At 33.6% G+C, this 12956-nt stretch overlaps 1 protein-coding gene across 2 annotated transcripts in view; it reads right to left on the reverse strand.

Moving 5' to 3' along the window:
* Positions 1-5896: 5896 nt before the first annotated feature.
* LOC143234380 (sodium- and chloride-dependent glycine transporter 2-like) overlaps positions 5897-12956 on the reverse strand; it is an 80854-nt gene continuing 73794 nt past the window's right edge. For both annotated transcript variants that reach the window (XM_076471699.1, XM_076471696.1), the window contains one exon: positions 5897-7203. In XM_076471699.1, coding sequence (XP_076327814.1) covers positions 7030-7203 — 174 coding nt within the window. In that variant the 3' untranslated portion in view covers positions 5897-7029. The remainder of the gene's footprint in view (positions 7204-12956) is intronic.

Consider the following 12956-nt stretch of genomic DNA (forward strand, 5'->3'; position numbering starts at 1 on the left):
TCAGTCATTATATATACTCCTGGAGACAATGGGACAGTTCTTCCTTCACGAGAAGAACATGTAGGTACCTGTTTTGTTGCTCTATATACCTTCGTAAGCCTTTCAACCCTATATCTTCATAAGCATATATGAAGCTTTACCATATGCTGACAGTGTTGGGATGATCTCTAAAATCTTTCGCTAAATCATTTTACTGTGCTCTCCCAAATCGATGGTTAAGCCTGACTTGTGCTTCTTCAGTTTTCTGGAGCATTTGACATCCAACACTTGTTTCTAGTTGTCTTAGCCCTGTTTATCTGACAACGAGTATAGATAATTTTCCTCCTTTGTTACTCAATATTTTCAGTACTATTTACAAAGATGCCACAGCTTACAAGGGTCTGTAATGTCTTCCAGAATCTTTAGCAGAAATCTTATTCTGTAGCACAAAAAAGCTTAGTATTCAGGATTCAAAGTCCGACGAATATTTCATAAAACTTAAAAAGAAGGCATCCATTGTTACACTCAATTTGGTCATATTCAAGTCTTGGTTTTAGTTGTCAAAATGTGAGGTTCTGTGATAGGCTAAATACTTCACCAAATATGTGTGTAGGAGAGTTGAAATATCACAAGAAGCAATAAATATTTGGTGAGTTTTACCTTGTAAAAATTTATAAGGCCCTTGAGAGATTTTTTCCCTGAAATCATGCTAAGTAAGTAGTCTTCTTGGCAATGGACTACTTCACCAAGTGAGCAAAAGCTATTTCATACAAGACACTACAGCACAGATTTAGCAGACATTCCAGCTGTAAAACTCACATCATGATGTGGATTATCGTGTATTTGTTTGTTTTGTAGTTGAGCACAAATTTACACAAAGGACTATCTGTGATATGCCCATCACGAGTATTGAAACCCGACTTCTAGCATCATAAGTCAACAGACTGTTCCACTTAGGACTTATCATTTGAAATTCATATACAGTCATGTGAAAAGTCATATGAAAGCCTGAGTATTTTTGTAACATTTTCGGATATATAGATATTTAAGCTCAATTTCAACAACACTGAGAAATTATAGGAATATAACTAAACAAATAAAACTGAAGAAAAGACTTTTGAAAAGATCTTCTGTAAATGTAATTCTACAAAAATGAGCAAACTTCACTCTGGCCTTGATGTTTCTCTTAGAGAGCAAAGGTTTCCTCCTTGCACACCTCCCACGCAAGTTATACTTGTGCAGTCTCTTTCTGATTGTAGAGGCATGCACTTTCACATCAACAGTAGCTAGAGCCTGCTGTTGGTCCCGTGATGACATGTTAGGGATTTGGAGACCTCTTTTAGCATCTTGCGGTCTGCTCTCGGGGTGAACTTGCTTGGACGACCAGACCTGTGCATGTTGGCAGTTGTTTCAAAAGCCCTCTACTTGCTGACTATTTTCCGGACAGTGGAATGGATGATTTCAAAATCTTTTGGAATCTTTTTAAATCCCTTACCAGCCTCATAAGCTGCTACAATTTTCTTTCTGAAGGCCTCAGACAGCTCTTTTGCTTTCACCATGGTGCTCACTCTCACTTCAACAGTCAAGAGCACACCAAACTAAATATCTGAGGTTTAAATAGGGCAAGCCTCATTCAAAATGCTGAGTAACGATCTTCTAATCATGTGCACCTGGTGTGATACACCTGTGTGTGAGTTGAGCCATTTTAAGTGGGAATAAATGTGGGGGTGTCCTACATTTTTTCTCAGTTAGAATATGCATTTTTGTAGAATTACATTTACAGAAGATCTTGAAAAGTCTTTTCTTCAGTTTTAATTGTTTAGTTATATTCCTATAGTCTCTCAGTATTGGTAAAATTGAGATTAAATATCTATAGATCCACAAATGTTGCAAAAATGCACAGGCTTTCATAGGGTGTCGTAACTTTTTCACATGACTGTATAAAATACAAAAGAGAAAGATTTGTAAACCTGTAGTAAAATTATGACCTTATAATTGGTTGCACATTTCATGAAAATCTCTCCTCTGTTAAAATAAGCAATACTGATACTAATGAAAGAGTTAGGAGACAGGATTCAATACAAAAGGTGCAATAAATTAAAAAACAAAAACCAAAAACCTTGACACTTTTAAATAGTTGTTGTTCCTTTGGAGAACAGAGTAACATTGAAACAGTTTTTGCTAAACTGTGAAACAGTACCAAAGAGATGATCTTGCAAAGAATATTCCAAAAACAAATTATTTTTATATTTGTGTGAAATTCACAGTATGTGACAAAATCAAATTACTACCACAAGTTGTAGAAATAAATTTTGCTGCCACTATGTTAAGTAGATTTTGCTCCTTACAGCTTTATCAAGGAAAAAAACATGTTGAAGCAAAGGGTGAAAAACTTTATCTAATTATCAGAAACCAGATTTGCGGTGTCCAGTTATGTTGCCTGCTACAATAATCTTTCGATAGTGGCACAGAAAAGATCAAATTGAGCTTTCAGGACTACCTAGGTAAGTGTAATACAAATTGCAAGGTCACTGGAAGACAGGGGATAGCCAGATCTGGGATTTCCATTTTTATTGAATCGTGGGTACCAGATAGGGTTGGACTATGGCCAGAAGGTACATTTTTAACTATACGAAGCTATGTGCTAGAAAAGATATTGCTCCTATCTAGTACTAGCGAGATATTGTACGTGATTCTAAACTAGCTAATACGAAAGGAAAAGGGACGAAGATCATACCTATCTTGCTTTAAATTAGCAAGCCATAGACTAAGAAAAATGCTAAACTTGGAATGATGTATCATTTGATCTCAATTAATTTTAGTGTGGCTGGTTTGGCTCCTACAGCATCATGATAGCCTTTATGTGGTCATAAAATCAGCACATATGTACTTTCGTGAAGTAGGATTTCTGAATAGTACTGGAACTAGCTGTTACTGCTAGACCCTGCATTGTGTCTGTGTCTGTTATCATAAATCATTCTTCCCTATCACTAGCCCCCAGTAGCTCAGCGGACTTACAACGCTAAAACCTAGGTTTCGGTACTCGTGGTGGGCAGAACACAGATAGCTCATTGTGTAGCTTTGTGCTTAATTCAAAACAACAACCCTATCACTAATAACCACCATTTGTGATATTGTTGTTGCAGAGTACTGTTTAACTTAAGTTTACAACTGATATCCACAGGAAAGTAGATCTGATAATCATAGTTATTTTCATTATGATTGGCCTAGTTACTAATTACTTAATTGTTATTAGTATGAGATTATAATGTCTAACTAGTTTAACGCACTTTGGTTGCTTATCTGCCACCATCTTCAGGAAAGTTCTGAAAAGGATTGTTTCTGTAGCTGTAGTGACAAGAACTTGAACCAAGTGGATTATGTGAATGTTTCCAACAGAGGTATCTATGTTTTGCTGGTTTCTATCCAAGAATGGCATAATATTTTATTAGTTAGATGGGTATAGAGAGCTTATTCTACATTTTTTCTCGTGTTTGGTTGATATCTCGTCGTCTTAATATTATTCCAATTTATCATATGTGCCACCATTTCAGGCATGGTGGATTATTGCAGAGACATTGGTGTCAACATCACGCTCTTGAATCTCAATTTTTATTGTTCTTTTTATTTCTTCTTTATGTTTGAAATTCACAAGAGATGATATACAGGTTTATCATAATATGTTGCTATTCAGTTTGAGGTGAAAAATAAGAGTTTATATCTGGAGAGGGTGTCCTATTGCATTTAAAGTACAACTTGAAACATAAACCTAGATTTACTAATTCACATAGAGGTAGAATTATTCGGGTCATGTCAAGGTTACAAGTATCATTAGAAAAGGTCATAGGAAACTCCCAGTTGTTAAGAATACTTCATAGTAAGAAAAACTTTAAATATTAATTGGTTTTTCTTCGTACTAACTTTTTTTAAATCTAACTTTTTGACTGATTCACTGCCAATATCTTTGCTATATTTAACGTATTCGATGTTGGCCTATTTAATACAAGACTGTAAGTTCTTTTTTTGTTTTGATACAAGAGCGTCTATACTCTCAATAAATTTGTAAAGTTCAGTAACAAGCTCTTGTGGACATTCTTTTTTCCTTCGCAGGTGGCGGTTATAGAAACATACCTGGTAGATGAGAGGATTGCAGATAACGAATATTTGGTTCAGAGAATTGCACAGAATATACACACGAATATTTGAATAGACTTGTTGGAAATATCACAGGAAATGTAATAAATGTTTCTCTTTACAAAACAGGAAGAAAGCTCTGCGACATTTGTTATATGTTTTAGGGCACCTCTGATCAAATTTTAACAATTTTGAGTAGCACTTTACTAATGTATTGTAAACATACGGTTTCTAGTTTAGGGTTTTATACATTGCCTTTGCACCTGCCGTTTATTTATAAGCATAGATATTTCTTTCACTCATTGAGTTCTTAGTTAAATGAGCTTGTTTTCATTCTAAACAAGATGTTATTTGTAAAACATCCCTTCACTAAACAAAAGAGAAATGGGAGAAACAATATAATTTGATCTAATATGATTTTGAAAAATCAGTTTTCCATTCTAGATGGTTTTGCGTTAGCTCTAATGAGTTCTAACATAAGTATGCATACTTATAGAAAAACCTATTTGCTGAACGTACTTAATTAAAAAGTCTATTGTGCAGCTACCAAATAAAAACGCTTACCTACTCCCCACATTCTGTAAAAATGACGTAAGATTACTTCTTAGAAAACTTCAACAAACATCAACACATAAAGAATATATGAGAAGTAATTGTTTAATATTTTAAGTGAAATCAATATGCGATAATTCTGCATTACATCTAAGGATGAGTTATGAAAACAACACACTACAATAAACCACCAAACCCTAAGACAGCAAATGTGGCAGACTGGATTCTCTTAATAGCAACGAGTAGTGTATAATTAAAAAATACTAAATAATAATTCCGTATCACTCTATCACACATCTCTTTTCATTCTCTTCCTTAGGAACTGTTAAAAGAATACTCAAGTTGATATGTTTGGTGTGACTATGGACATTTGGAATTGATATGTTTGATGTGATTATGAAAAGTTGGAATTCAAATTTCTCTTCCCTACTTTTATTCTCAAAGCAAAATAATCCAGAAATAGCAGAATGACAAGTTAAAGTTCAAGTCCATTAAGGCGAAGCTGAACATGTAGCTATATCATTACACTTATTAATTAGCGGAGTTTTGTGTGAATTCTCCAATCTTACGGTGTAGTTAACATCGAGGCAAGGATGTCTTCCATGACAGCAAAGTTGAAAATTAAAGTTATAATGCAAGCATAAAGTTAAGAAGGTTTAACTCAACTCCACTGAGAGCCTTGCGAGATATTACTGAGTTTAGGTCCAAAAATACCATTAATATCAAGGTCACCCGATGATGAAACAATACTTTCTAATGTTTATAAGTAGAAAATGAAAACAGTATATTTGATTAGCTATATTTAAGGCCAATTTGATTTTTTAGTTTCACTCTAAGTGAACATATCGTATTTTGATCGTAAGTTATTATTATTACTATATTACAGCAGTGGTTTCTGTCTTCCAATTTCCATGCTATCGATCATAGATTGTTTGATTTAACGAATGTTTACCATCAAGAAGTATGTACATGTATGTATATATATATGCATAACATACATACGCAGACGTTGGTTAGTAGTGGATTTTAATACCTACGGAGAACCTTTTTTAGGTTTAGCATTTTCATTTATGGTCTTTAATTTATCTCTTCCATTCAGTGCATTCTCACCTTCATGGGTAAACATACCAAACATTTCTTACACGATATATTTTTAAGACATACTTGTATATGGTAATTTCTATATTAATTTATTTCGTTAAATAAACAAGGGAAAAACATTCAACATGAATCTATTTTCTTTAATGCCTCACTTTTTTTTTGAGAAATACATCAGTGGATTCTAAAGAGTTTTATTTAAACTGTACTTAAATTTAATTATATTTGTAAATAAAAACAACGCTTCTATTACATAAGCTTTATAATTTTTAATATTTTAAGCTATAAATCCGTAATAATATCGCAATTCACTAAAATAAAAAAACATATTAAAATATCACATTATTAAAATCGTTATTTCAAAGTCGACAAAAAATGCTCACGCAAATTCTGTTTGAAAGTTAGAGTATATATTTTTTAATTTTTAGGAAGAAATATACAAAATTCAGCCTTTATTTGTTCGAACTCTCATGATAATTTACAAGATCGTGGAATATGTTCAATCACATTTTTAACTCTTCCCCACCGAGTCATACGTAAATATACAGAAATAGAAAGTTGAAATTTGTGGTGCGTTCCAAGCGATGGTCAAAGCCCATTTTATATCTTTGCGTAAAATAGTAACAACAAGATTTATCGTTCTAGTATAATACTAGCATCAACTGTGTGATCTGAAAGAGGGCTAACGAATTTCACTTTACGTTTAGAATAACTACTGAAAGGGCATTTCATCAGAAATTTAGACGCTAATTGTTTGTTTGTTTTGCAGTAAAACTACTTTGGGTTATCTACTGTGCCCATTACTGGGGAATGGAACCGCACATTCTGGTGTTGTAAGTACGTAAGCTTGTCGCTAATCCGCTTGGGGATTTTGGAAACGAAAGTGAAGTTAGAATAGAAAGTGAATCATTGATTTTGACGGAAAGGTCCCACCTATTATATGTTTTACGGAATTACGAAAGATAGAGAAAAGACTCTAGTTATAACTTATAACAACATTGTGAAAATTATGTAAAAGTAGTTTCATTACGTGAACCATATTAAACCCATAATTAATAGTCTACCTTTACGTTTAAGATATTGTCTGGTTAGCATTAAAAATGGGGATAAAGTGTTTTCCAGTCAACATTTTGCTGAAGCTCTGTCTAATGGGAATATTTCAGTGAATGGTGACAGTAAGTACAGCTACAGACTTCAGTAGTTGTTTCGAAAGGTAGGTATACTATCTTGGTTAAACAACAAGCATAAATGTACAATATTTTTAACTCACACACTCGTAGCATATATAAATATGGGATTATCATATTGTGCTGCGACATTATGTTGTTTTCCTAAGCCGTGTGGTTGTGAGTTCAGAGTCTCCGATTCAACATTCTTTGTTTCATTTGCTTCTACAGCTGGTCCCCAATCAGCGGTTGGTCTGAACAGATCTCGCCATTCCTGGGAAGAAAATCGATGTTTAAGGTTACAAACAACACAAAAGCACACGAGGAAACAAAGATTATTTCACTATTTATACCTAAAATATAATTACATTATTACATTATTTGGTGTTTTGTTGGTAAAGAGATGTAACCGAAAACTGGGAAGGGTATGAAACAACTCTTTTCCACGCAAAATAGTCGTCTGCTTAGATCATGAAAATGTGTTCAGATTGAGGATTTAGAATTTTGAAGACATGGATATCCCTTGTACTTACTGGCATTGGAAAACAAAAGGATATAGATCAATTTGATACCTTAGATCCACCCAAAAAATGTAACAATTCACATCATAGTCATAATAAGTAAACTGAGTCTTCTTGTAGCAGGTGAGGATTCACGAACTTCAAGTTCAAAGAAAAGGTTAACAGTAGGCAACATAATCAAAAGAATTTCAACTTGGAAAGGTCACGTATATAACAACAAGTCACGTAAACATAAATCACATTACACAAATCACTTGTACACAAGTATCCTCTATACAAGTCATATATACATAAATCGCATGTATATAGATCATGTGCACGCAACTCACGTATACACAAGTCACATGTACATAAGTCATATACATAAATCACGTGTACATAAGCCACGTATACAAAAATCATATGTTCACAGGTCACGCATACACAAGCTGCGTATATACAAGTTATATACACGCAAGTTGCTTTCATGACATATCCATTCAAACGTCATATATGAAAAGGTTACTTATGTTATTCCATACGAATGCTTACTGGTCAAAAGACTGGATACAATAAGTTAAGAATCTAGTTGTTTTTAAAATAGAGTGGGAAACTGATACCATTATCAGGTTACATTTAATTTAATTCTCTAATTTTAAATCTAAACAAAGTTTCTTTTAAAGAAATAAACATAAATAAAAAGAAATGAACTGGAAAATGAGGAACAAGGAATAAACAAGAGTTCTTCAGAGCTTTTAACAATACACATGGTCAACGTTATTTTATATTTAAAGTGAAAGATGTTTAAACAAATTATCTAGATTTATAACTTTAACTTAATGTAAAAAAACTGTGTATAATGTTTCTATTTACTAAATCACTTTATTTTATTTGAACAGTTATTTATTGAAAATTGTATTGGTGATGAAAATTAGTAAACAAAATATTTTACAAGCTTGATAACCAAATGTTTATTAATATATTATTGTAATGCATTATTTCGTGCCTGGCATGGCCAAGCGCGTAAGGCGTGCGACTCGTAATCCGAGGGTCGCGGGTTCGCGCCCGCGTTGCGCTAAACATGCTCGCTCTCCCAGCCGTATAATGTGACGGTCAATCCCCCTATTCGTTGGTAAAAAGTAGCCCAAGAGTTGGCGGTGGGTGGTGATGACTAGCTGTCTTCCCTCTAGTCTTACACTGCTGAATTAGGGACGGCTAGCATAGATAGCCCTCGAGTAGCTCTGTGCGAAATTCCAAAACAAACATTATTTTGTTGGGCAAATCATTTTAAATTATTTGGAGAAAGTACTGCAAATTCTAATCACCTAACAAAAGCAAATTAATTTATTTCTTCCTCAATATTTGTAACAGGTCACTATTACTTATATAAAGTTGTACAATAGGTTAACAAATAAAATTTTTATTTGAAACAAAAATTTACAAACTAAAAGTGGTACTAAAACTAATGCACAAATAATCTGACTTGTACAGTTTCACGCCTAATCACTGAATATATGTGATAACTGACACTGATATACATGTTCCACTAAATTTTCAATTACTGAACGAACAGAAAGCTAACTGAATGAAACTATGGACTAACTAACTGCTTACCTCATAATAATAACTCTATCTTGTTTCTTGATATTTTTATTACATTTACATTATTAGCAGCGCCTTCTGGTAATGTCTATATTAAAAACACTGAAAATATACCTTACAACATTGTTCCCTTTCCAGATTGTGAAATCCTTTGAACAACCCTAACATAAAAACAAAATGTGCCATTAAATTTTCCATTTTCGAAGGTTTTTTTTGCGATTTTCTCTTCAGATACTATTTTGTTAATGAGTAAGATTTTCTACACTGGTGGTGGAATGAATCTACTGGTGGTTCTATCCTTTATGATCTTTAACAGTGGTTTCGGCATGAGCTCTCGACTCCTCAGCAAGTTGAATTTTCATGAACATGTTCTCCACTGATGTTATTTTGTTAACCATTCTCCTACTGGTGTACTTCTAAAGACAATTGCAGTGAATGGCACTTTAGCATGAACCTCTTTTCCTTCTAGATTCTGTGATTCACATCATTGATTATTTCTCTTTTAACCCCTACTTAATTCTGAAGTTCGTCTTTTCTTGTGATGATGATTGTTCACCATTCCATACCACCTTGATAAAACCCTGTTTTAACATCATAGTTACTTTTTGCTTTGTCGTAAGTTGATTTAAGTGTTTCCTGGGTAAAATCATAAATATCTTTATTTTTCATGCCCAAAAGAGCTCTTCCAATTTCTCAGGACACGTCAGTGTTTAATTCTACGACACATTCTACGCTCTAAATATTACATGAATATTTATTGCTAATAACACTTGGTTGGAATATATAACTTCTTAGGGATACAATGGATGCTCTCTTTGTTTTCATTGGAAATTCAAACTGTGTTATAGTAACATTCTTGTATTACATAGGGATTTCCTGATCACACATTATGAAACTATTCGAAACTAGTCAGTTCCCAAGATGCACTATTCTTCAATGTAACTTATCCATGCGCCACACAGTAAAGAGAGGTGTCCTAAAGTAGTTTATCTTATAACTTCTCTTTTGTTGAAACTTATGTCATATTATAAGTATATTATTTCCTCTCCTTACATCATTGCTTGAGGAAATGTTTTATGTTTTATAACCAACTTAAGTTGAACTTTTGTAACTTTAGACTATGCATAAATTGGCATAATACACGATTTTCCAAAAATAAACATATGGACTCGGGGATGATTCTTCCCAAATAATGGACTTTGTATCTACTTTGTGGTAGAAGATATATTGCCAGATGAGCTTGTTTCTGTCTTTTAAATATCTGGTTAAATATTTGTTGTTCTTCTTAGGTGACTCGGCTCTGAGACTAATCCTTAAGGTATTGTCTTCTTTGTGTTTGAGTAACTGTTGATTATTCAAAGCCTTAGTTGTACTGGCCAGATTTCCCACATCTATAATACCTTCTTTTCTCCGCTATCCAATGGAACGAGTTATCATTCTCTACAATCTCTTGTCGGCATTCCATAACAGTATGATCTTTCAAGTTACATGAAACATCTGTTATCTTGTGGTTTATTTTATCTATTCTGTGTAATCAATTGACTAATTTATTCTTTGAATTATTCTAGATAATCGACAGGGGAAGATGGTGATTTAACACTACTCAATCTGAGAATCTTGTACCTCGAGATTGTATTTTTAATAGTTTTTTTCTGATTTTAACGTATTATAGCTTCGTTACAAAAGTACAGTGATTTCTTTAAAGATGTACGCTTATATTGCTTCAGCCTAATTCTCGTATGTTTCTCTTTTGTGGCATATATAAGCTGGTTACATGCCAAGGAATTTATCCCTTTACGAGGGACATCTAAGTAAGGATAATTACGTTGTAAGTAAGCCTTTTCACATCTTCCGCAGGTTCAACTAGGGTCTTTTCTTTCCTCCCTACCTTGTAATGGAACATGACTCTGGCCACTTGTTTCTGTAACATAAGCCTGTAACATTAAGCAGCTGTCGATGCTTGATAGTTTTACAATTCTCAGCTGGAAGGTTACTTTAAATGGGCAGTAAGATGAACAGCTTTCATCTTTTTACTTTGAGAATTATTTTGGCTGAGTCTGAAACAAGTGATTTTAAACTACAAATATGGGAATTCTAAATCGAAAATAGAAAGTAGTAACTTAAAAAACATAGAAAATAACACCCGAACTTACCCTCACATCTTGAGAATGTTTGTTTGCTTTTTGAATTTCGCGCAAAGCTACTACACGAGAGCTATCTGCGCTAGCTGTCCCTAATTTAGCAGTGTAAGACTAGAGAGAAAGCACCTAATTATCACCACCTACCGCCAACTCTTGGGCTACTTTTTACCAACGATTAGTGGAATTGACCATAACGTTATAACGTTCCCACGGCTGAAAGGGCAAGCACGTTTGGTGTGACGAGGATTCGAAACCGTTATCTTCATATTACTAGTCTAGCGCCCTAGCCACCTGGCCATGCCGAGCCTCTTGAGAATGTCGCGAATGTATATCTAACTTTCTGTATCATTATGTAAAGTGCAAGAATAAATATATTTTTTGTCTTTTTACTGACTGTTAAATTCTATGAGATACAAAACCCATTCTTCATTGTTAAACTTAAAATACAAAAAAATACGAGTTATTTTGGGTGTAAACTATAATTTGCAATAATTAAAACTGTTAAATAGCATTTATAACAAAGTTGTTGTTTTGTCAACAATATATTTTTCTAAGAAATAGTAAAATTGAAATATTTTTAAGAACTTTATTATCATTTTACAAACTTTGTTTTTAAAACTTCCAAAAGTGTAAACAGCTGTTAAAATATTGAGGAAAATTAGGATATAAGATATATATGAAGTTCCAGCAGCAATTAGTGGGCTTAAAATTTTGTTTGCATTTTTTGTTACTTTTATGTTACAGGTATCCAATATTTTACAAATTCGCAAATTCTCAAACACTTTGATGCATAAGTAGTTTAGAAAAAACACACATTTTTTTAAAACATCTATGATATGTGAAACCCATTCGTAGCTCCTGGATAAAAACCAATTCTATGGATATCAATAATATGGAAAGTAGTACATACCCTTTCTTCCTTGAAGCGCCTGTATGGAATTAAATTGGGTGGTACAAGAAAGAATTATTCAATCATTGATATGGTATTGATGATAACTCACAGTATTTATGAAATAGGGAATGAAAAACTTCGGTATTTGCTTTAGGTGGATGAATGTGATAACTCACATCGAAACTGTATACGCAGTATCAGCTATTATAATGTAAAACTCCAGTACATCTAAACTCTTACTAGAAAGAACTTTACTCATCGAGTTTGGAGCTTCAGCAGTCACATGATGTAAAAAACTGAGTAAAACACATGGACAAGCAGAATATTTACTTTACTAATGCCAAAGATAACCTCGAACAAGCTGATAATATGTTACTTAGACATTTGCGTGTATCATCCTGCATTATAGCTAATACTCTTTTCTGTAGTTTAATCTTTTGACCACTTACAAGTCAAAATGACCAAAAGATGTGTGTATGGCCAGTACTTTTAGTGTCTAATGTTTCAACTTTTCCAACCTACGGTAGTATTAGATTATCAATCATCAATTAGATAAAGAATGTTGGAAAGAATCCTGGATCTCTTAAATGAAGTGGAAAGGTAAAAGGTACAAACATTTATTTTGACTGTCAACTTCAATGATATATCTGGATCAGCAATTTTTAAATTTCTATACTGTTGTCTTCTCTGTGAACCAGTAGCCCGATCAAAACTGTGAGCACGACCTTTCTTGTTTGTTTGTGAATTTCGCACAAAGCTACACGAGGGCTATCTGCACTAGCCGTCCCTAATTTAGCAATGTGAGACTAGAAGGAAGGCAGTTAGTCATCACCACCTACCGCCAACTCTTGGGCTATTCTTTTACCAACGAATAGTGGGATTGACCGTCACA

The sequence above is a fragment of the Tachypleus tridentatus genome, chromosome 12 (assembly GCF_004210375.1).
Source record: "Tachypleus tridentatus isolate NWPU-2018 chromosome 12, ASM421037v1, whole genome shotgun sequence".
NCBI classification, from domain to species: domain Eukaryota; kingdom Metazoa; phylum Arthropoda; class Merostomata; order Xiphosura; family Limulidae; genus Tachypleus; species Tachypleus tridentatus.